The sequence below is a fragment of the Zootoca vivipara genome, chromosome 1 (assembly GCF_965207765.1).
Source record: "Zootoca vivipara chromosome 1, rZooViv2.hap1.1, whole genome shotgun sequence".
Taxonomy (NCBI): Eukaryota; Metazoa; Chordata; class Lepidosauria; order Squamata; family Lacertidae; genus Zootoca; species Zootoca vivipara.
Genome location: NC_142582.1, coordinates 114,542,180 through 114,567,008, shown reverse-complemented (window position 1 = coordinate 114,567,008; position 24,829 = coordinate 114,542,180). Strand labels below are relative to the sequence as shown.

At 45.6% G+C, this 24,829-nt stretch overlaps 1 protein-coding gene across 1 annotated transcript; it reads right to left on the bottom strand.

Moving 5' to 3' along the window:
* Positions 1–1,526: 1,526 nt before the first annotated feature.
* Positions 1,527–11,424, bottom strand: CCDC197 (coiled-coil domain containing 197; the record flags this gene model as incomplete). The annotated part of the gene is made up of 8 exons (XM_088655319.1): positions 1,527–1,766; positions 2,813–2,929; positions 4,270–4,380; positions 5,706–5,878; positions 6,110–6,192; positions 7,629–7,786; positions 8,482–8,658; positions 11,377–11,424. Coding segments are annotated over 8 exons (1,107 nt in total), but the record flags the coding sequence as incomplete, so codon positions are not given.
* Between the last annotated feature and the right edge of the window lie 13,405 nt (positions 11,425–24,829).

Here is a 24,829-nt window from a genome sequence, read left to right as displayed (position 1 = left end):
GCAACTGCCTGCTGCTGGACCCTCAGCCATGCACCTGTTCCTGCTTCTTCACCACCATCTTGCCTCTGGTCCTGACGCCCGCCGACCGGACCGTGACACCTGGAATGGCGCACTCCACGTCCTCTTCCAACATAAGAGTCGGGGCACCCCAAATCTCCTCCCGCGTTTCCTCCCGCGTAATTCCGGAACCGGAGGGAAAAAGGGTCTCCTTTCCATGTTTTCCTTCTCCCCCTCTTCCCCCTCTCTCACTTTCTGTCCCACGTGCAGCAGGAGCTCTCCTATGCTGCTAGAGCCCCGTCTCCTCCTTCCTCCTTCCTCACTGGACTCATCCCCCTCCCCGCTGACGCTACTGCTGGTGGAAGAGCTATTCCTCAGGATGGGGGGGGGCTCTCTGTACCCTTTCCCCCTCACACCACCCATCTGGCTGAATTTCCCCAGCCACTCTGGGCGGCTTCCAACAGAACATTAAAATGTAATAATCTATTAAACATTAAAAGCTTCCCTAAACAGGGCTGCCTTCAGACGTCTTCTAAAGGTTTGGTAGTTGTTTTTCTCTTTGACCTCTGGTGGGAGGGCATTCCACAGGGCGGGCGCCGCTACCAAGAAGGCCCTCTGCCTCATTCCCTGTAACTTGGCTTCTTGTAGTGAGGGAACCGCCAGAAGGCCCTCAGCACTCGACCTCAGTGTCCGGGCAGAACGATGGGGGTGGAGACGCTCCTTCATCTTAGGGCTGTGGGTTCGAGCCCCATGTTGGGCAAAACCTTCCTGTCTTGCAGGGGGTTGGACTAAATGATCCTTGTGGTCCCTTACAACTCTACGATTCAATCATTTTGTAGAAGCCTAACAGCCTACCAATGTCTACTCAGAAACACACACACACACACACACACCACCCAAGGATCTCAAGACTGTGTGCATGGTTAGTCTTGTCCCCATTTCATCCTCACAACAACCCTGTGAAGAAGGTTAGGCTAAGAGATGGTGACTGGCCCAAAGTCACCCAGTGAGCTTCATGGCTGAGTGGGGATTCAAACCCTGCTCTCCCAGGTCCTAGTTCAACACTTTAACCATTACATCACTTAGCAGGCTGTGCCTTTAACTGCTTTTCATCCAAAGTGTATCAATGCAGAATCTAAACTAAACTTTCCTAGACCTAGCCATGGTTGGTTTGCCAGCTAATCAAAGTCATTGCCTGCCTGTTTAGGAGAATGAATGGCTGTAGGAGCACTTCCAAATTGTGCATTGGTTCTTTCAGAGATTGGCTTCCACTCCTCCAGTAAATCTGTAAACACCAAAATACATAGAATTAACAGGCAGAAAGAAAGTGCCCCCTCAGGATCACTCAACCCATACTTGCAAAAAAAAAAAAAGCATGAAAGACCCTTTCACTCACAAATCAAAGCATTTATGGTAATGCATTGACATCCATCTGTGTTGATTTGTGTGCAGAACCTACTATAAATATTCCACTAGTCCATACAGTGTCTCCCATTCTGTATATGGGATTTTAAAAGAGATTTGTCTCCTTATGCTTTTCCTCCTTTGTCTTCCAGCTTGTCCAGACTGGCAAAGCTTATTTGCTTTTTAAGTTGTTCCCTCAAAAGAGTAGAATATGACCTTTCCCTCGAAAAAGTAGAAGATGACCTTTCCCTCGAAAAAGTAGAAGATGACTTTTCCCTCAAAAGATGAGAGGATGACCTTGTAAGTTCATCAGACTGCAATGCTTTTGTTTCCTCTACAATCTGTTTTTTCCTCATAATGGACTCCTGAATAAAAAGAGAGAAAGGTTCTTAATAAAGCTTAGTTTCTAAAAGGAAAGTGGCTTAAGCCGAAGTACTGAGAAAGTGTCTTGCAAATTCACATGGAAAATTAATCTTGCACAACACATTGGGATGGTTCACACATAGCTCTAAAACAGTTATCCAGATCCTGGTGCTCTCCAGATGTTTCAGTTTACAACTTTCATCATCCTTGCTCTATGCTAGTTGGGGCTGATGGCAAGTTGCAGTCTGAAACTTCTGCAAGACACCAGTAAACCATGGTTCAATACTATGTACCTGAGCTGCTACATGCAACATGCTTGAGCAAAGCCTCAGGTTCTTGAGCTTCTGCTTCCCTTCTTATCTTGCTGCATGGCCAACAAGACTGGATTATCAGTGGTGCAATCGCAAGGGGACCTAGACTCTGAGCCTTCATTAAAAAAGAGAAAGTCAACCAGTCACCTATTTAAAAAGTTCAGAAGTGAAACGTGCAGACAGAAGGGCAAGCCTGTCTTTTCCTGCTTTTCAGTGTTTTTTAGTCCACAAATGAAGTCACCACTATGAATGAGTTGTTTCAACACCAGGAGACAGGAATCCTTTGGTTCTAAAGAGTGGACATTTCCCCCTACCCTTTAGAGCACGTTTGTTGAGCTTTTTTTAGGGAAGGCAAAGTTGTTGAGCTTTTTTTGGGGGGGGGGGAGGTTTTGGTTCCTTTTTTCTAACCCTTTTGGAGGACAAACCCTAAGGGTCATGTGATCGACCGCGATCTACCATTAGTCTCCCGTGATCGATCGGTAGATCCCGATCGACCTGTTGAACATGCCTGTTCTAGTGCATGCAGTCTGTAGTCTGCCCAGGTCCAGTGGCAGCAGTCAGTCAAGTCAAGAGGAAGAGTGAGGCTGAAGAGCGGGGTAAAAATGCAATGTATTATTGCTCCACTTCCTGATCTAAATGCATGCTGTGTCCCCTTAGATTATTGCTGTTCATAACAGTTATGGGTAAAATGTTACACTCAGTCTTGGGTTTTCAAAAACACGGCTGGTTTCACTTACCTGGATCATGTCCAGCTTGGACAGCAACGTCATGTCGTCCAAAGGGCCATAATGAGGCATGTAGCATAGCTCTGCCATGTTGTTAACTGCTAACAGCATCCTGCTTAGATCTTGCCTCTACATGAGCATAAAGAGATGGATGAACTTTATCCTTCTCACCACTATACATCCACATATACTTGGGGAGTAGTGAAAGAAGACAACATTTATTTAGCACTTTTTATTTTATTTTTTAAAAGAAGAAGATGCAGCTCGTTCATCATCTTCATTAGCAATATAAATCCAGTTTCGTCCCAGCTTTGCAATCCTCATTTCATATGGGACACCGCAGCAAATTAAATCCCAGTTCAGCCGTCAGTCCTGCCCCTCCACTATCCTCAAAGCGGGCTTTCGCAAATTAAGGCAGGCATGGGAACTTTTAGCCCTCCGGGGGCACTTGTGGTTTATAATACAAAAAATGCATTGCTAAAATGTTGACACCAGAGGGTGCCGCAGAGCAGCAAGTCACTGGCAAAGGGAAACTGTAACAATGTTATAGAACATTATCCTCTATAATAATATCCAAGTGTCTCTGTGTCCAGTCCCTGTGTCCGTGGGATTGCGCTACTGCGCATGTGCCCCACGGACAGCCGTTGGGACTTGGAGGCTCACATGCACCGCCAGGACTGTAGGCTCTTTCCGCTCGCTGTGATGGGAAGGATTAACTACATGAGGCGAAGCAGGGCGGCGCTGGAGGAAGACGCAGAGTCCTCCTGGGAGGAGCTGCCGCCCCTGCCACAGTGCCGCTCCCGCCCGCCAGCACCGGCCGGAGACCTGGCAGTGCTGCCGCCGCCAGTTCGCAGGGGCCAGACATGCTAGGCATGGGGGGCGGCGTGGGGGCCAGGCCGGCCAAGCCCTCCTTTGTCTCCTACATCAGCCCGGAGGTAGGTCGGGCACTGAGGGGACCAGGAGAGACGGTTGGTCTGAGAGGAAGGGAGCGCACGCGCGCGGGGGTGGGGCTGGCTGGCGGCGCGCAGGACGGGGAGGGAATTGGGACTCGGGGGGAGAAGGGTTTATTTACACATTCCTGGTAAAATTAAATCGGGAGTCCCTCCAGGGAAATTATATGTTTCTGTTAATGGCCATGATGGTACCAGGGAAGTTCTCAAACAAGACATGATGACAATACACATAGTCCATCACCAATTATAGCTCACTGTTCTAGCACCCGTTAATTTAACAGGCTTCATGATACTAGTATTTAATAATGTTTAAAAGATCAATGTAGATCCAGCCCAGATATTGTTGAACTCCCATGCTGGCTGGGGCTAATGGGAGCTGTATTTTACTTTATTTACTTAAAAGCAAAAGTATTTATAAACCCTGTACCATATACATTTTTAATCTCTAAGTTGTATACAACATCCATTCAATAAACAGGAGCTTTGGGGGTGGGGTGGGGACTCAGAGAAACTTACCTGTTGATCGATGAGACATTCCTCATTGTCAATGTAGTGACACAAGTGTATCTTTTTTTCTTGTAGCGAACTTTTCTTTGACTGAAGTTCAGAAATTTTGCCGAGTAGCATCTAGGCAAAGCCATAAAATGGGAATTTAGGGATGCGCTGTACGTACATTTATTTTACAGTATTTGTAATCTGACTTTTACCCAAGGATCTTGGGGCGGCATACAGTAAACATTAATGTAATAATTAACAATAAGAATGTTAACCAAGCAAGAGGAAATAGAGGCTTTGCAAGTGATTTCACCCACCTACACATGCAAATATATGCAGAAACACTTCCCAGTAACATTAGACTATTTGGAACTGCATGGCAGCTGAAGGAAAGGAAAACTATCCAGAGAGGTTTTGACTGTTTTGAGATTTTCTGATGGGCACATAAGAGCTGTGGTGGAGCATGCCAAGGACCCATCTAGTCCAGCACTCTGAACCTGAGCACAACAGCACTCACACCTTCTGTAGTGTCTGGCAATGGGTATTCAGAGGCAAACTTCCTTCAGCAGTGGAAGTAGAACATAGCCTTCATAGGTACTAGCCAGGGAAGTTCAGGATAGAGTATTTCAAGGCTCCCAGGCTTCCCTGAGAAAAAGTGAGAGGCACTGCTGAGAAAACAGCAGCGGTTCCTAATGGTACAAAAGAGTCTGGAGCTGTAATAATGTTTTTTTCCCTCCACCACAACAGCACTTAGACTTATGGGGAAGAGCCATAGCTCAGTGATACAGTACATGCTTTGCATGCAGAATGTCCCAGGCTCAATCCCAGGAGCATCTCCACTTAACAGAACAGGTAGCAGGCCAAAAGGAAGATCTTCTACCTGAGATTCTGGAAAGCCACTGCCAGTCAGAAAAGACAATACCTGTCCGTATTGTAACACCATTCAATACTAATAGTATTAATACTAATAGTATTAATAGTACCCAATGAGAAGGGAGATGTACACTAGTAGTGAGAGGGAAGATGCAAACTAGTACACAATGAAACAATAGCAGCAACAGCAGTACACTAGTAGCACACAATGGGGGAAGAGCGGGAAGCTATAATCATATTTTTCAAAAAGTCTTTCAAAAAGATCATTCACCCACTTCCTGCAGAAAAAGAAAACAGCAACAGCAGCAACAACAAATCCTCTCTGAGGCTTTGTGGTGTGACCAGTTATAGAGTCAATTGGGCCCTGTTCCGAAGGGATCTACAAGTTGAGAATCCTACTGAATTACACAGCATGGGTTTCCTATGTGCTGCAAATACTCTCAAAGCTTGGCTGGTTTCAGAAGATAGAATTGACCTTCTCTAAGGTTTCAGAAGAGAACCAGCACACTCGGTGCTTAGTACAATTGGACCTGTGGAATGAATGGATTTGGCTTCATAGAAACTACATGCTCAGTGAACATTACAAATGTCGTGATGTTGTGTTCCTCTCGCAAGCTCTCTAATTCTTTTTGGGTTTCCTCAATGTGACACTGCTGAGTGGACAAATTCTTCCTCAAGCTCTGGTTTTCCTCAAACAGTGTCTTGTGCCTTTTGATGAGGGCTTCAACCACAGAGTCTTCCGGATATCCAAGAAAGTCTGCAATTGAAAACAGGGAGGATTATGCTATACTGTACATGGAAAACACATATCAGGGTCATGTTTTTATTGTTTCGGTATTTTTGTGCTACTCTTTGTTTTTGATGGCTCTTCAAAAGTGGTTTATGAAAGATGTCTTGTGGATCCTTTTATGAGTCAAAAGGCAAGAAATCTAAATAAGCATTTGTCAAGTACAGAGTCGTCGTCCCCCAGTTTAATGGTTATACTCACCTGGTCGGATTGTGGCGGTAACTTCCTTCAGGAAATCTTGTAAGCTTTTGTATTTTGCCATCTTCTTCTGTAGTTTCTTTTTTCTGAAGAAATATATATTAGCGGTGCTTGGAATGCCTCAGACAATAAAAATCGTCTTATCAACAAATGACTAGAAATTGCTGGAAAGGGATCGTTGCTGTAGCACTACTCAGTTAGAAATGTGAGGGACAATCCTCCCCCATCTCAAGCTTGCCAAACATCTGCAGAGATGGCCCATTTTTCGTCGCACCACCAGCTCCTGCCAGCTGTCCGTTTGAGTGATAAGACCAGCTCAGCCCAGTGTTGGCAGGCTGGTGCCCATAGGGACTGGTAGGGAGGAGGGCAGAGAGGTCAACAGTAGGTAAAGCCAGAGCCAGTGATGAGCAGAGTCAACTAACTCTAGTTATGTTCTCATCCTTGTCCCTAAGGAGTTCTACCGAGGCAACACAGAGACTGAGTGTCTGCCTGTGGCATGGATGTAACTAAAAAGGCAGGCAGGTAGGAGCTGGCTGGGGGCACAGTGAAGTTGGTGGAATACTGCCCCTTTTGCTCTAATGGACCAGCCTTCATTAGCTCAAGCTGGTGATAGTGATCACTGTATATATATATATTTATTTATATGCCGCCTCCCCCCCCCCCCCGACAGGGACTCAATGTAGCTTACAGATAAAAATGTGATCGGCACCATCAAGATGATGTCCTGAGGACCCAAAAGGGTCTGTCTTGGCTTTTGTTTCATTCATTTATCAAAATATTTGTGACCAGGTCTATATCAAATTGTACTCGGAGCAAGGTACACAGATACATTTGGAACCACCCTTTGGTTAGTTAAGATAAAAACAGATGAATGAATCACAACTATCTTAAAACGCAGAGTGGCTGATCCCCTTATTATTACAAAGCAGAGTTAACAATTACTGGTAATAAATCCCCGAGAAAGCAATCGGGGTCTTCTTAACCAGGGGCCAAAGTTGAAAGTGAGGTAGGCACCAGCAGAACTCAGAGCTCAATAATGTCTACACTGACTGGCAAGTCCTACCTGGAGATGCCAGGGATTGAACCAGCGACCTTCTGCATGCAAGGCAGATGCTCTCCCACTGAACTACATCCTTCCCCATTGAAGCTATGGCCCTCTTAGCAAGCCCCCATTCTTAAGAAATATAATTTTGGTGATGATTCTATTCTGCCAGGGCACAGGACCTTCAGATCAGGAAAGCTAGCCATGCTTGCCGGCTGGAGAATAATGTGCAGTGGTGTTATCAGGAGAAGACTTTGGGACTGAAGTCCAGAGCCCCACTCAGAGGAATGTCCCCAGCAGGAGTCCCCAAATATAGCAAGGCTGGCTTACAACATTTTGAAGTAAGTGAAGTAATAGCTACACATTGGCATCTAAAGATGGGGCCTCCAGAAGTCCAGTGTCTAAGATTGCCTCACTGCACCCCTGCCCAGATACCCGTGGCTCAGTCTCAAATCCGTCTTAAAAGCACCAGTCACATACCTAACTTGGAGTTTCTTAAGCTCTTTTTTCAGTTTGAATACCTCACGCTTCTTTAGGGCTTTCAGCCTGTGTTCCTCGTGGAACAGCTGAATGACACGCTCCTTCTTCTGACGACACTCTTGAATATATGCGTCAAATTCAAGAATCCGGTTCTTCCTCTGAACAAAGAAGGAGAAAGATGGACTAGACAAATTCATGGAAGTAAAGGCTATCCATGGCTACTAACCACAAAGGCTACGCTCTGACTCCATGAGGAGAGGCAGTATGAGTTGCTGGAAACTGCAGGGCAAAATGCTCTTGTGCTCAGGCCCTGCCTGTGTGTTTCCCACAGGGATCTGGTTGGCCACTGTGAGAACAAGATGCTGCACAAAAGGAGCCATTGGCCTGATCCAGCAGGCTATTGATCTTGACTTGTTATCAACTCAACTTCTCACAGTTTAACTAATGAGAGGTCCTCAAGTTCAGGCACACTGGGGAACTCTAATTTAAAGGATGAAGCAAATACTTTACTTCCAATTTTTTTCACACAGCTGCACCTCAGGAGGAAGGAGAAGGGTGTCAGCCCGAGGCTTACTGTTGAGGCTCATTCCCGCAATGCTAAAACTATGGCTGAACAGCATGTGTGAAGCAGACCATAGTCTAGGGGCAGATCTACACTCGTGGTTTATCACCCTGAAAATGCATTATTAAAATTTGACACCAGAGGGCGATGACGAGTAGGGAGCCACTGGCAATGGAAAACTGTGTTGAACGCTATATAACGTTATATTAAATAACGTTTAACAGATGAATGTAGATCCAGCCTAGAACCCGACTCCAAGTGCCCTCCTTATAGATGCAGAGTGATGCTTACATCCTGATCTTTTTGTTCAAGCGCCTCTCTTCGCTGGGCCAGCGCTTCCATCCTCTCTTTGAACTCTTGCTTCTTTGCAGTCAGTTCTGCAGAAGCCTGCTCATTTTCAATTTCTTTCTTCCGAAGCCGAAATTTTTGCAGTGCTTTTCTGCGATGCTGCAAAATGTCACTGATGCTCTAGAAAACAAAACTGGTTTTTTTTACAAATATACAGAGAGAGAGAGAGAGAGAGAGAGAGAGAGAGAGAGAGAGAGAGAGAGAGAGAGCAATGGAAGGAGAGAGAACTGTAGAGTTGGAAGGGCCCTCAAAGGTTATCTAGTACATGTGTGTGCATGTGTGTGTCACACACTCACACACACAAAAAACTTTTTTCTAAAAAAATGTTCAGGGGTGCTCTCACAATGAGGGAACTTCCAGAATGCCCTCAGAGCTGTACCTCAGTTTCCAGGCTGAACAATACACGCTCCTGCAGAGCTACAAGGCATGGGATGATGGGAGTTGTAGTTCAGTGGCCATCTGGAGGGCCAAGGCTCCCCATATGCAGGGAGCCTCAGCCTGCATGAGTCAAGCAAGCTCTCCACTGCACATGCTGACAAAAGGCCAGAGCTGGCATGTTCATGCCGGCTCTTCCCTCTTGCATGTTGAATTAGCACAGAAGGCAAACTCCCAAGTAGGGCTTTAACAGTTACAAGAATATTCGAGAGCAACGCTGCGCCCCTTAGAACCTCGGGAAGGGCGTCCCGAGGGCAATTTGCTCGGCACAGACCCAATCCGGACTCCCCAACTCTTCGGTTAGCTCTAATAAGAGCTCCGGAGCGAGGAGGGTAGAAGTCGCGGGGGCCATTTTGAGCGGCAACGTTATTCTAGCAGGGAGAAGCTTCAAGCCGAAGGCGGAGAGCGCTGGATTCTTCCGAAAATAAAACGATTGGAAAAGACTGTAAGTAACCTCACGATTTGGATTATAAAACAATTTGGTCTGGGAGAGAGGGGAGAAAAGAGGAAGCCACCCCCCCCCACGGCAACAAAGAGACAGTAAATAGAAACCCGAAGCCATAAACAGAAGATTTGTAATTCAAAAGGATCCCTCAAAGGCATCAAAGAGAATATCCCCTTTGATGCAGGGTGAAAAGGGGAGAGAGACTGTGGTTTATGACTGCCCTGCAGCAATGAGGTAAAGCCTAAGAAAAACCTTTCTTTCCCTCGGGAGCCGGCAGCCCAGGCAATCCAGTGAGTTGATCAGGATTTATAAGTCAATTTTTACTTCACTTTGTATTTCTGGACTTTGTGGAATTTCTTTTTTGGCTTAAGTGCTTGTGAAATGTGAGTTCGAACTTTATTGTTAACAAGACTTGAAGAATGCAGCCAGCTTGTTAAAATGGAGTCGAGAAAATAAACTGTGATCATATTCCACCCCACGTGATAAGTTTTGACCTTGGCAGGACTGAAATATGTCAACAAAAAAGTGTTCCCCTGAGTTCCAGCGGTCTGTTTTGACCTTAATGTGGGAAACAAGAATAGAGTTATGTCAAGAGGAGACACGACGACAGGAGTTACAGCAGAAATTTCAGGAGGTGATGGCGGAATATGATTTTCTAGGAGATGAAGCTTTTGACACTGAAAAAGAGCAATGTGAGAATGACAATGATGGGGAAGGAAAAGATGAAGATGAGGACTGTGATGATTCAACACAAAATGAAACACACCATGAAAAAAATGATGACTCTACTCTACAAAAAGTTGGATGGAGTGCCCTGCCTTTGAGGGGGGCACGATTGGTATTATTGGAACTCCAGAACGCCCACAGGGAAGAAGGAAAAAATATGCAGAGAAGAGAAGAAATTCAGGGGTCCTGTATGGTGACCTGGATGGCAAGAGACTGTAAACAGGGGGTGGGGTGAAGGGAAAGTGATGTTGTGATTATAAGGATGGATTAACAGGTTTATAACTGGTCTGCTGATTTTGGAATTTGCTGGATTGGGGGGGGTGGAGCCGGTAATCGGGGATGTAAGGTTAAATTGAGAATAGTTATAGTTTTAAAAGTGAATGGATTTTGGAAAATGTGAAAATATGGAGGCTTATAGAGGGAGAAAAAAAAATTAGGCACGGGAAGAGAAAATGGGAGTTTGAATTTTCAGTGATTTGAATATTAGATGAAAATGTTAACAATTGATTTATAAGTTGTATAAGATACAAAGGTGTATTTTTATAAAGTAAGAAACTGTTGCAGATGATAAAAAAGGGATGAAAACCGGGGAAGGGGGGGAGGGGAAGCCCATAAAATATGGTTTTTCAACTATGAATGCAAGAAAAATTTTTCTGTTTTGTATTGTTTTTTTCTTTTTCTTTTTTTTCTTCGCCCTTTCTTTTTCCCCTTTTTTTCCTATTTCTATTTTTTTCTTTTTTTGGTATAACAATAGATGGTTGGATGGATGTCCTCCTGCGTACTGCCCTGGTTTGCTGGAGCTCCCTGGTGGCAGGGGGGGGCTTTGGGGTCAGGGGAGGGGGAGGAGGACAGAAATCCAAGCATAAAATGGACCATTTCTGACTGTTCACAAACATGGGATACTTCTGTGGCAGGGGAGGACCCATGTGGGTGGGTAGGAAGGAGGTGGAAAAGGGGTTTAAGTATGTACCGTTTTTTTGTTTTTTTGTATTTTGTAAAATTAATAAAAAGTATGTTAAAAAAAAAAAAAAACAGTTACAAGAATATTATCTTCCCTGGATACCAGTTCAACACCCCCCCCCCCCCGGCCCGGCCAGCACGGTTATTATTGGAGAATTGCTCGACTTCTGCCAAAGCTCTGCTTTTAGCACACCTAATAAAGAAACAGAAGCCTTGTCCTATATTTAACCTGGCCCTCTTGTCTGAGAAAGAGAATGACAAAGGCAGCTGACCTTTCGCATGACAGGAATCTGAGGCGCATCTTTATCCTCTTCTTCCCTATATATTAAAAAAAAGGTAAATTGTTGTCATAGACCCTTAAAGGCAGCTCCCAATGTTGCGTCACACTTTGGTGTGACCAGGAAATGGAACTTTGGATGAGCTAATAATAATAATAATATATTATTTATACCCCGCCCATCTGGCTGGGTTTCCCCAGCCACTCTGGGTGGCTTCCAACCGAATATTAAAAACAATACAGCATCAAACATTAAAATCTTCCCTAAACAGGCCTGCCTTCAGTTGTCTTTTAAAAGTAAATAGTTGCTTATTGCCTTGACATCTGCTGGGAGGGTGTTCCACAGGGTAGGCGCCACTACCAAGAAGGCCTTCTGCCTGGTTCCCTGTAACCTCACTTTTCACAGCAAGGGAACTGCCAGAAGGCCCTCGGCTCTGGACCTCAGTGTCCGGGCTGGACGATGGGGGTGGAGATGCTCCTTCAAGTATACTGGACCGAGGCCGTTTAGGGCTTTAAAGGTCAGCACCACACTTTGAATTGTGCTCGGAAACATACTGGGAGCCAATGAAGATCTTTCAGGACCTGTGTTATATGGTCTCAGCAGCCGCCCCCAGTCACCAGTCTAGCTGCCGCATTCTGGATTAACTGCAGTTTCCGAGTCACCTGCAAAGTGCATTGCAGTAGTCCAAGCAGGAGATAACTAGAGCTTATGTAGATGAAGATGAAAACAGGCACCATCTTCATTCTCAAGGTCCGGGTGATCAATGGCGTATTACAGGCAGTGGCATAGCATAGGTGGTTGGGGAGGCATGGCACATTTTTTTGAAGGGGCCCCCACAACAGGTCCCCTAACTGGAGCTGTGAAAGAGCTGTGGAGGCAGCATTTTTGCATGGCGAACCAACATTGCCAACTGCAGCTCCACTCCGGGGGCAGAGAGAGGAGAGTTGGTGGCAATATTGCCGCCCCTCTCCTTGGCTGCATCATGGCTCACAACGTTGCTGCTGAGGCAGCTTTCTTGTGCCTGGGCAGCTCCACTCTTGGGTCAAGCCTGATCCTGGACACAGCGTTACTCTGAAATAAGTATACAGAGAATTTCTTTTCTTTTCTTTTTATGTAAAGCTGACCAAAACAACCACATTTTAGAAAGCAAGTAAATGTAATTCCTTTCTAAATTTTGTGTGCTGCACATTCAGACATGCACACACATACTTACATGATGGAAGCATTATTATTATTATTATTATTATTATTATTATTATTATTATTATTATCTGTTGTATATACACACCATGAGATATAACCCAAGTAGGGAGGGCAGGGACTACATATAAATTTTCTCAGTCTATACAAAATCAAAATGGAGGGACATAATGATATATAAAACATTCACAAACCCTTCAGAAAGCCGTATTTCAGGGGTCCCCAAACTAAGTCCCGGGGGCCGGATGTGGCCCAATCACCTCCTAAATCCGGCCCTCGGACAGTCCAGGAATCAGCATGTTTTTACATGAGTAGAATGTGTCCTTTTATTTAAAATGCATCTCTGGGTTATTTGTGGGGCATAGGAATTCGTTCATATTTTTTTTCCAAAATATAGTCCGGCCCCCCACAAGGTCTGAGGGACAGTGGTCCGGCCCCCTGCTGAAAAAGTTTGCTGACCCCTGCCGTATTTCATGCATAGGCAAAGCCATACAGTCCCAGAGGCTATTTGCAGCACTGTAAGAAATGAAATCCCACCATATGGCCTGGCAACCTTCTGGAGCTTCCAGCATTTAAATTATGCCCTATTCTCTCCCCCCCCCCTCATCACAATGTTCAACACATATGGAAATTTGCAATTCTTGCAATGTCTTCCATTTTTGTACAATAGATGTCCTAGCTATTGCCAACAACCACGTAATGAGTTCTTTTGTATGCCCTTCTTGAATCTGATCGCCCCATATATTTCAACGCAGAAGCTGTGGAGTCCTTTGAACGGGAGTCTTACAAACAGCAGGATTTTTTTAAAATCAAATTGCGGGTGGATTTTTTTTAAAAAACGAAATCCCGCCTTCTCCAATTATCGAGAAACTATATAGAAAGATGGAGGGAGGCAAAGCCAGCAACAACAGTGATAAAATAAATGGAATGTGGGATCTCTGCAGAAAGAAATGGATAGTGGCAGGTTTGGGGGGCTGCATAAAATGGTAATGGAGCCCCCAGGCTACAAGTCACCCACCTGTCCATGCTCCTTAAAACTCCAGGATATAAATCTATGCTTTAACTTTTGGAGGCTGACAGCAGTGACAACAGCAGTATCTAGGAGTTAGGGGAGATGGCCAGAAGCATCACAATGGCACCTCTATGGCATCTTGCTTCATCCTTGAGCACTTACCCTATACAGCAGGGGCGTAGCCAGGATCAAAATTAGGGGGGCAAGGGGCGGGGCCAAGGCACGGGGGAGGGGCCACAGTGGGGCAAGGAAAGCCATGGTCGTTCAGGGGCGAGGGGGCACCAGGATCAGCCCAAAATCAGGCTGCTCCGACCCCCTCCTACCCCTCCACAACCGGCAGGGGCGAGGGGGCATCAGGATCAGCCTGAAATCGGGCTGCTCCGACCCCCCTCCCCCGCGATCGGCAGGGGTGAGGGGGCGCCAGGATCAGCCTGAAATTGGGCTGTTCCGACCCCCTCCTCCCCCTCCACGATCGGCAGGGCGGGTGGAGGGAAAGCTGGCTTTCCCTCCACCCGCCCCACAGCCAGCAAGGGAGAAGGGAGACGTCCCTTCTAGCCGGCTGGCTGTGGGGCAGGTGGAGGGAAAGCCCCAGAGGGTGTCTCCCTTCTCCCTGACTGGCTGTGGGGCAGGCGGAGGGAAAGCCAATCAAATGCTTTGCGCGGCTCTGGGGCTTTCCCTCCACCCGCCCCACAGCCAGCCAGGGAGAAGGGAGACGACACCGGGCAGCGTCGGGCAGCGGGGCAGGCTGGCCAGCGGCCCTGCTTCTAGGGGGGGGCAACTGCTCCCTGCCTACGCCCATGCTATACAGGGTAAATCCCTTAACATCCAAGTTTACAGGAGGCATCTCCCCCCTTTCAACACAAGGAAGCAACGTTTAAGGGGAGTAGTTCGGCAGCGGCTCCTTCCTAAATAGTACCGCTAGCAACATAGGGTTACAAGGTCACAACTCAAGCAATCCAGGTGGGACCTTTACATTGCCCCATCCAGGAGACGACAAAACAGTCATAGTGCCACCTGCTGGGTTTGTTCCATGGTCCTATCACTCAGCTGCTATCATCAGAGCAGTCTTTGCCAACCTGGTGCCATCCAGATGTATTGAACTGCAGTTCCGTCCACTGATGGGAGTTGTCTTCCAAGAAATCTGGGTTGGCACATACTGCAGTGAGAGGTGTTCAACACAGTTGAAGAGGAACCAGGACTGATGACAGGACAAAGGGGGGGGGGGAATTAAGGTTTGATCACAAATTATTAGATTTGTCACCCAATGAAAACTCAGGCTGCGTTCACACATGCGGTTTTCTAGGAGTCAGCCTCATTGGGCTTATTTATGAGTAGCCATATGGGATTGGGCTGCTAGCTGATTTGATATATGTTTTAATGAAGCAATTAATGAATTTATTAATATACATTAATTTACAGAGTTCTAAAGGGGGGGAATCCTGCTTCGGGTTGTATCCAAATAAGGACCACATCTGCACTATCGTTTTAAAGTAGCATAATACTACAGCCATGGTTTCTCCCAAAGTAACCTGAGAACTGCAGTTTGTTAAGAGTGTTGAGGGTTGTTAGGAGAACCTGTTCCTTCAAGAGAGCTACAATTCCCAGAGGGATTGAGAAGAGGGATTAACTGTTAAACCACACAGTGGTGTGATGTTGCTTTAAATGTATATTGTGCAGTTGGGGGACCACATCTACACCATAAATTTAAAGCAATGTTATATCACTCATGGCTTCCCCCAAAGAATCCTGGGAAATATAGTTTGTTAAGGGTGCATGCAGTTGTTAGGAGATCCCTCATTCTTGATCACTGGCCATGCTGGCTGGGGTTGATGGGAGTTGGAATTGGGAAAGTCTTTTCTACATAGAGTCCTCCTTTACAGGCAATTGCTGCAAGCATACCTGAATGAATCAGATTAAATGGCTAGAAAAGAAGCCCATGGCAAATCAAGGTCCTAGTGTGAGCAACCAAATGTGGAATGCAAATCCAAGTTGCAATTACACATACTCTAATCCTGCAGCTGTGCTTTGCAAGGGTTCATTTTCTATACCAACAAGTTGGGCTGCCACCTGATCAGGAAAAACCAGATCTTGTGCTGGAGCAGAAGGTGCAAAAAAAAAATAATCATCCAGGGCAGCTCTTCAGCGCAAGTTGTTAATCCTCAGTCTGGATCAGACAATACAATACATTTAATAATTCTCCTACATATTGTGGGGAGTAAGAAGAACCCTCTTCCCTGCTCAACCACCCAGCAGTAATATGAGCCAGTATCTTTTTCCAATGCTTTATTTCCCCACAGGAAATTTTTCAATTCAGAATGGGCAGGAGTCTACTGATACTCAGGGCTTGTCTTGACCCACGCTTATTCTAGGCATGGATCTGAGCGGTTTCCCCATTGTTTTCCAAGGGAAAACCCATTCTTTAGCGATAGATCGGAACAAATGGCAATCTGAAGGAAACCTGAATCACTGTTTGCTCCAATTGAGCACTAAAGAGTGGTTTTCTCTGGTGGAAAGCAGCGGGAAGTGTGAATAAGCCCTCAGTCAAAAACTCTGATGACCTTCGCCATATTGTGTTGGGGACTGAGTGGGGAGCGGGCATGATGACACTGGGAGCAAGGCTAGCCTGAATGCCCTGCCCCTCCCCACACTTTCACCATTCACGTGTTCAGGTAACACTTACAGCTGAAGTCCGTGGAGAAAGAGTCTACAGTGTTGTAAAGTCTTCTGTAAAGCATTATCTGGCAGACCCATGACATATTGCAGACAGCTAAAGAGACGCCCACATGTAGAAGCTGCAAATAATTCTTCAAATCCACCCAGGCCTTTTCAAAGCTGTCTCCGCCAGCTGAGCATCTAAGTTCATGAGGATGCATAGGGGTTAGTCAGACTTCCCTAGAATCGCCACAAATTCAGGGCCCACGTGTTTTGCTGCTCTCTGCAAAGTTCTTGCTGTTTTCTCATGAGTAAATGTGGAGATCTTAAATGATGTCAACAGCTTAAAAAAATTCCACGGTGTGTTTCCACTCCACCCCCACCCCCCGCCAGCATGAAATCTTTGCCCCATGCAGCACAAACACCAAATGCAGGGCTGTCTGTGGGAACCGTTTTATACGCTGTGTTACTGTTGTTCTGGCACTTTAACACTGCAGAAAGAGGCAGCAGTGACATCATCCCTGGCCCTAGCCGTGCAGTTTGATGAGATCCACTTGAGCTGTACCACCAAGTGATTTGATCGGAATAAGAATGGGTTTGTTATGTTTTTCTGTATCCTGTTGGAAGCCTTTGGTGTGTAACCTGGAAATGGTAATTTCCTTGAGCAAGCAGTCCCAACGATGGCAGACAGTGTGGAGTAGTGGCTAGGGTCTTGGGAGACCAGGGTTCGAATCCTCGCTCAGCCGTGAAGCCTACTGCGTGGCTTTGGGCCAGCCTTTGTCTCTCAAGCCTGACCTAGCTCACAGGATTGTTGTGAGGATAAAACCGAGAGGGAGAGAAGTGTTTGCTTCACCTTGAGCTCCTTGGAGGAAAGGGATGGGCATAAATGTGCTAATTAAATATTAAGAATCAAAATGCAACTAGCCTGCCAGAAAATACGTACAGTATGCCCATCCAACATGTATACAAATCAGCAGCATGCCTATAGGCACACCTATCTTTTCCATGGCTAGAATGTAACCCACTGTAACGTGGAACGTGTCCAGAAGAGGGCAACCAAAATGGTCAAAGGCCTGGAAACTATGCCTTATGAGGAAGGGCTTAGGGAGCTGGGTATGTTTAGCCTGGAGAAGAGAAAGTTAAGGGGTGATATGATAGCCATGTTCAAATATATGAAAGGATGTCATATGGAGGAGGGAGAAAGGTTGTTTTCTGCTGCTCCAGAGAAGCGGACACGGAGCAATGGATTCAAACTACAAGAAAGAAGATTCCACCTAAACATTAGGAAGAACTTCCTGACAGTAAGAGCTGTTCAGCAGTGGAATTTGCTACCAAGGAGTGTGGTGGAGTCTCCTTCTTTGGAGGTCTTTAAGCAGAGGCTTGACAGCCATATGTCAAGAATGCTTTGATGGTGTTTCCTGCTTGGCAGGGGGTTGGACTCTTGTGGTCTCTTCCAACTCTATGATTCTATGATTCTGTACAAGGGGGTTAGGGCAGCATCCCCTGACCCCACTCACCTTGGCGTGTGGCCCCCAGATGGTTTCCCAGCTGACAGTGCGGCCCTCAAACTGAATAAAAGTTGCCCCACACACCCCTGTTTTAAGGAATGCATCACACATTCACACATGTTAAGGGCCACCTTACCTGTGTTCTCCTAGCTGGGTCACGAAAACATTTCCCGGCCCGTTTTCCACCTGCAGAAAGTATTTGGGATCATTGTCCCTTGTCATCATCAGAGAAGTCATGTTTCTTTAGGAAGGGAGGGGGGGTGCGGAAATGCTTCTCCTTCCCCTTTCCTGCAGGAATCCTGTGTACTGTCGTGCACAGCAGTTTCACCCCCTGGGAAATCGGTCAAGAGGGGAAAGAAGTGTCCAGTTTGCCTCAGTTTGTGTAAAGCTTATCTCGGCACGACCAAATGAGCCCGACGGTGCTGCCTTCGCTGCATTGACAGAGACAGACGTGTGTGAGCAGCAAACCCAGATCTAATTGCAAAGCTGGAAGCACAGGGCTCAGTGTGCCAGGTGAACTTTCTGCGTTGCTACTTCAGTTACCTTTCTGCCTGCTGGTGCTTCCACTATCCCCCTGGCAACCCCAGCACACAGTGCGGATCAAGGCCTCGAGTGCCCAGGGAGAACTGTCCTTGTGTTTCCCTGGGGAGCGGCCTCTCTCTCTTTCTCTCTCCCCCCTCTCCCCAGCACAGCTGGAAACAAAAGAGCGCAAACACTGCAGCAGCCTCTTTGCTAAATCGCTTCGGATGAATATATTTTTTGTCTGCTTGATCACAACTATAGCATGAAAGAAGGCATAGTATTTGTTTGTTTGTATGTATGTTCATTTAGAACAGTGTTTTCCAGTATTTGTGTCTCCAGCTGTTTTTGGACTACAGTTCCCATTATCCCTGACCATTGGGTCTTGCTAGCCAGGGGTGAGCAAGACCAATGGTATAGGGTAGGCATCCCCAAACTTTGGCCCTCCAGATGTTTTGGACTACAGTTCCCATCTTCCCCGACCACTGGTCCTGTTAGCTAGGGATCATGGGAGTTGTAGACCAAAACATCTGGAGGGCCGCAGTTTGGAGATGCCTGGTATAGGGTATAGGGCAGTATATAAATTCAAATAGATAGACAGAAAGACAGAAAAGGTGGACCACAAGCTTAACATGAGTCAACAGTGTGATGCAGCAACGAAAAAAGCTAATGGTATTCTAGGCTTCATCAACAAAAGTATAGTATCCAGGGCATAGCTGCCAAGTTATCCCTTTTTTAAAGGGATTTTCCCTTATGCTGAATAGGCTTCCTCGCGAGAAAAGGGAAAACTTGGCAGCTATGATCCAGGGACTTGGCTACATTAGTTTAAAAAAAAAAAACCATCCAAAACCATTATGAATGCATAATAACACTGTGACACTAGATGGCACTGTAGAGTTTGATCTTTGGCAATGTGATTTTACATTACATTACAGTCAAACCTCGGTTGTGGAACGTAATCTGTTCTGGAAGCCCGTTTGGCTTCCGAAATGTTCGACAACTGAGGTGCAGCTTCCAATTGGTTGCAGGAGCTTCCTGCACGCAAGTGGAAGAAGAAGAGAAGAGGAGGAGTTTGGATTTGATATCCCGCTTTATCACTACCCGAAGGAGTCTCAAAGCAGCCAACAATCTCCTTTTCCCTTCCTCCCCCACAACAAACACTCTGTGAGGTGAGTGGGGCTGAGAGACTTCAAAGAAGTGTGACTAGCCCAAGGTCACCCAGCAGCTGCATGTGGAGGAGCGGAGACACGAACCCGGTTCCCCAGATTACAAGTCTACCGCTCTTAACCACTACACCACACTGGCTCCCAGTCCGATGCGGAAGCAGCATCGGACATTCAGCTTCTGAAAAACGTTTACTTCTAGGTTTTCAGCGTTTGGGGGCTGAAACATTCCAAAATGGAGGCATTCGGGAGCGGAGTTTTGACTGTATGAGATTTACAACACATTTTCCTAAAACGGGTTTTGTTTTTTTACTGTGTCTAGATCCAGCCCAGATCAAAGAAAGTAATAGTACCACTCTATACTGCCTTGGTCAGACCACACCTTGAGTACTGTGTCCACTTCTGGGCACCACAATTTAAGAAGGCTGTTGACAAGCTGGAACATGTGCAGAAGAGGGCAATCAAGATGACCAAGGGTCTGGAAACCAAGCTTTATGAGTAACAGTTGAAGGAACTGGGTCTGTTTAACCTGGGAAAGAGGAGCCTGAGAGGAGCTATGATAACTATCTTCAATATCTCAAGGGCTGTCACATGGAAGATGAAGCAAGCTTGTTTTCTGCTGCTCTGGAGGGTAGGACTCAAACCAATGGATTATTAAGGAGCTACCCCTACACATCCAAGAACAGATCCTCACAAACACACCAGCGGAACCTCGGCCAGGAACTTTCTATCTTCTACCCAAAATACACAAACCAGGAAACCCAGGACGCCCCATCATCTCAGGTATTGGCACCATTACAGTGGGTGTTTCCGGCTATATGGACTCTGTTCTGAAACCATATGCTATCAGTGCTCCCAGCTACGTACGTGACACCACAGATTTTCTGAGGAAAATACAATATTTGAACAATCTTCCTAACAATACTATACTAGCCACTATGGATGTGGAATCTCTATATACCAACATCCCACACAATGATGGTTTACAAGCCATAAGGAACACCATTTCAGATAAAACCACAGCGGACTTTGCTACCAAACTCTGCCACTTTGTCCTTACCCACAACCACTTCAAATTTGGTGATGACCTGTTCCTCCAGATCAGCGGCACAGCCATGGGCACCCGCATGGCCCCACAGTATGCCAACATCTTCATGGCAGATTTAGAACAACGTTTCCTTAACTCCTACCCACTCAAACCTCTCCTGTACCTGCGATACATTGACGATATTTTTATTATCTGGACACATGGACAACAGACCCTGGAAACCTTCCACCAGACATTCAATGACTTTCACCCCACCATCAACCTAACAATAACCAATCTATGCAAGAAATACATTTTTTGGACACTACTATAAAAATACAGGATGGACGTATAGACACCACCTTATACAGAAAACCAACTGACCGACAAACATATCTACATGCTTCTAGCTACCATCCCAAACATACCAAACAATCCATCGTATACAGCCAGGCCTTACGTTACAACCGCATCTGTTCCAACTCTACAGACAGAGAATCTCACCTAAGAGATCTACAGCAAACCTTTTTAGAACTAAAATATCCACCTGATGAAGTTAAACAACAGATCAACAGAGCCAGACAGATACCTAGAGAGAACCTGCTGCAAGACAGACCCAAAAAAGAAAATAACAGAACACCACTAGTCATCACATACAGCTCCCAAGCTAAAACAGTACAACGCATCATCAGAGATCTACAGCCTCTCCTGGACAATGACCGCTCCCTTTCTCAAGCTCTGGGAGGAAGACCTTTCATTGCCTACAGACAGCCACCCAATCTTAAACAACTCCTCACCCACAATAATACAACCACCAGACTTAACATGGACACTGGTACCAGAGCCTGCAATAAACCCAGATGCCAACTTTGCTGCCACATACACCCAGACAACACCATTACTGGCCCCAACAACATCCAACATACCATCTCAGGACTATTTAATTGCTCATCCTCTAACATTGTGTATGCCATCAAATGCCAACAGTGCCCTTCAGCTCTCTATATTGGACAAACAGGCCAAACCCTACGCCAAAGGATAAATGGACATAAATCTGACATCAGGAACCAGAAGACAGAAAAACCAGTAGGAGAACACTTCAATCTCCCAGGACATTCTATACAAGATCTCAAAGTAGCTGTCTTACTACAAAAGAATTTCAGAAATAGACTGGAAAGAGAAGTTGCTGAATTGCAACTTATCACCAAGCTCAAAACCATGGAGGGACCTGGTTTGAACAGAGATATCGGGTTCTTATCTCATTATACATGATAAGCGATCTTCAGCCATCTCCACCCTTGCTTTTTCATGCAAAACCATTTGCAGTCGTTTGCGGTCATCAACAGCTATCAGTCAGTCAATCACCCATTTCCACCACCCTTCTGAGTGATCCCCCCTCCCCATCCCCACCCCTCCCCACCCCTTCTCTACATAAGTGCCTGGAAACTTCCATTTCACTGTATCTGAAGAAGTGTGCATGCACACGAAAGCTCATACCAAAATAAAAACTTAGTTGGTCTTTAAGGTGCTACTGAAGGAATTTTTTTTATTTTACAATGGATTCAAGTTACAAGAAAGGAGAGTTTGGCTAAACATCAGGAGGATCTTTCTGACATAACTGGTCAAAGAATCTGAATTGTTGTGCAATGGGTCATCTACACCTGGAGAAATTGTGCAGTTCTGTTGTGTTAAGGGGAAAAAATAAGATTTTCTGAGCTCAGATGGGGGTGGGGGTGGAATCTGAACAGAGAAAATATGGGAGCAGGATGTTATATTCAGGATATCATGCAGATGCCCTGTAAAAAAACTGAGTGAGCAAACTGTGGTTATTCTACAGTAAATGTGCAGCGTGGAAGCAGCTCCTGTTTCAGACTACTGTTTTCAGGATAGGGTTACCAACCAGTCTGGAGCAAATTTAGAACAGATCCTGTGTCATTCTCCATTGAATCACAGGCTTAAAATAGAAAGCTCAGGCAAAGGTCCCAGGGAGGGTATTCTGAAGATAGGGTGCCACCACGGAAAAGGCCTTGCCCCAAGGTTAGGAAGAAGCAAAGAAACTTATTTTGAGTATTCGTTGGCTTCCATTTCATGATCTGAAATAGATAGTAGATACTTTTGTGTATATATTTTTTCAATCACAGATTTTAGGACTTCTGCAAAAATTTGACTGTTGCCTGCTGCTTGGAAAAATACTGAAATATTATATGTGTGTACATATATAATGACTATATAATAGTTTATCTAACAGTCATCATCATCATTTTATTTGTATGTCACTTTTCCATAATCGAAACCATGCTCAAGGTGGCTTACAACATGTAAAAAATTACATAATACCCCCACCTCCCTCAAAATTTTGTCTAGGAATTATTTTATTTGTTAACGGCAGGTGTTTTTTGTCCTTCTTTAGTTAAAATTGCTTAAAATGATCTGTATTAGTTGCTAGAAATAGAGAGAGATCATCCAAAAACTGATTAAGCATAAGATAACTTGTTCTACTAGTTTGTTGGATTGCCTCTGTTCAGTCTTCCCCGCATACCTTTGACCTCTATTATTGCTGTAAAGTTTGTTTATCACACTATCTATTTGATATAATACAGGAGCCTGCCACATTTGTCAAGTATATGACTATTTTTAACCGAGTTAAATGCTACACACTCTTATGGTATGTTGTGCAACAGATATCCTCTCGTGTCGTCTGACATTTTGCCCAGACACTTGTGCTAAATTTAGCTTCTCGGGAGGGATGCATGACAAACCAATAAATATCAGTTTTTCGAAACAAGATTGTGGCATGGGAGGGTTTGATTTCTCGAAGAAAAACGTCAAAGAACTAATAGCTGTTTCAATCATTGCATACTGCATTTTTAATACTGAATTGGATTGGATTTTGCTTTTGTGCTCTGTAAAGGCAACCAGAGAATATTTGTTTATGTATGTTTAATAAATAAGAATAAATTAATAATGTGGATGTTTCATGGGGAAGCTAGCCTTCTGAACGGGGTCCTCATTCACCTTTGAGGTTGAATTGGGAAAGCGTTTCCAGCCTTGCTCAAAAACATCCATAAAAGCAAATAAATTATACAAGAATATATACCAAAGATCTCTGGCAACACATTGAGAATCTTCATACCACTGTTTAGCATTCCAAGCAACAGCAGCCGCTGTCAGTTGCACAAAGAATCTCCAGATGAGTAAACTGCTTGATATGATCAGTTTACTTCCACGTGCTTTTGCAATGGGGAAACTGGCCCTAAATGACATGTGTTCCAGGAAAGTCAGCAAGGTAAGCCATGTTGTGGTAATTTACAGGAGCATCACAAAATTATTTGGAGGGCTGCCTACACAACCATATGAATCTCTCAAAGAATCATGGTGTCAGGCTTCAGGGAATCGGTTTCCTCCCCCTGTGGCAGTAGATAAGCAGAAAAATGGAAAAGGAGTCTTCTTACCCATTAGAAACTTTAATAATCACAGTGTGAGAACAAAGAACCCATCTCCTAGGAATGGTGGTGCTCCCAATTAAGAATCCCACCCCCTGACATCCCCATTAATCCACGCCACTCCTATGTGTTGTAATCTTGAGCTGGTACCCTCTGTGCTTTGTGTGTTTTCTGTTCTGCCACTTTCTCAGCTCTTCTTGACCTTCGGGAGAGCGGATGAATGCTTTCCAGAGACAGTTAACCCCCTCTCTCTGTGTTTCTTCTCCTAGCTGCTCCCCATCCAATATTTCCCAGCTTCTGCCTTCTGAACGATGTCCCTCTGCAAACCACTGTTCCAAATCTATACTGTCTTCCTGCTCCTGGGAAGATTCAATATTCGGATCAGAAGCTAGGGAAGCTATGGTTTAACAACATAGGTGCCAACTCGTAGTGGCCCAGCTGTCTTGGATCTCCCATAATTTTTTGGGAGGTGCCCCTGTGTTGAAAAAAATAGGGGCGGAGGAGGCCGAGCGTGGCATGGCTTCAGTGGTCGGCTCCTTCTCCTCCTACTGCTGCCAGGGAGGGGAAGGAGGGGGAAGTAGCCCCCAGCCAGTGGCGGTGGCAGGAGGAGCCTGAATGTGGAACTGGGCATAGCACAGCATGGTTCCATTGGCCAGCAGCTCTTCTTCTGGCTGTGTGAGGGAAAGGTGGGGGAAGCAACCCACGTCCAGCGTCAGGTGGAGGAGGCGGCTGAGGACCAGAGAGGAGGAGCTGCCAGCCATTGAAGCAGCGCTACTGCTGCATTTGGCTCCGCCCCTGGGTCATCCCGACGTCCCGATGCCACATCTCCCTGTTGGGCAATACGCACCAACCGAGTGGCAACAGCGGCAGGGTCAACGATATAACAAAGTCGTCTTCAGTATCTTTGCTTGCTTTTATTTACA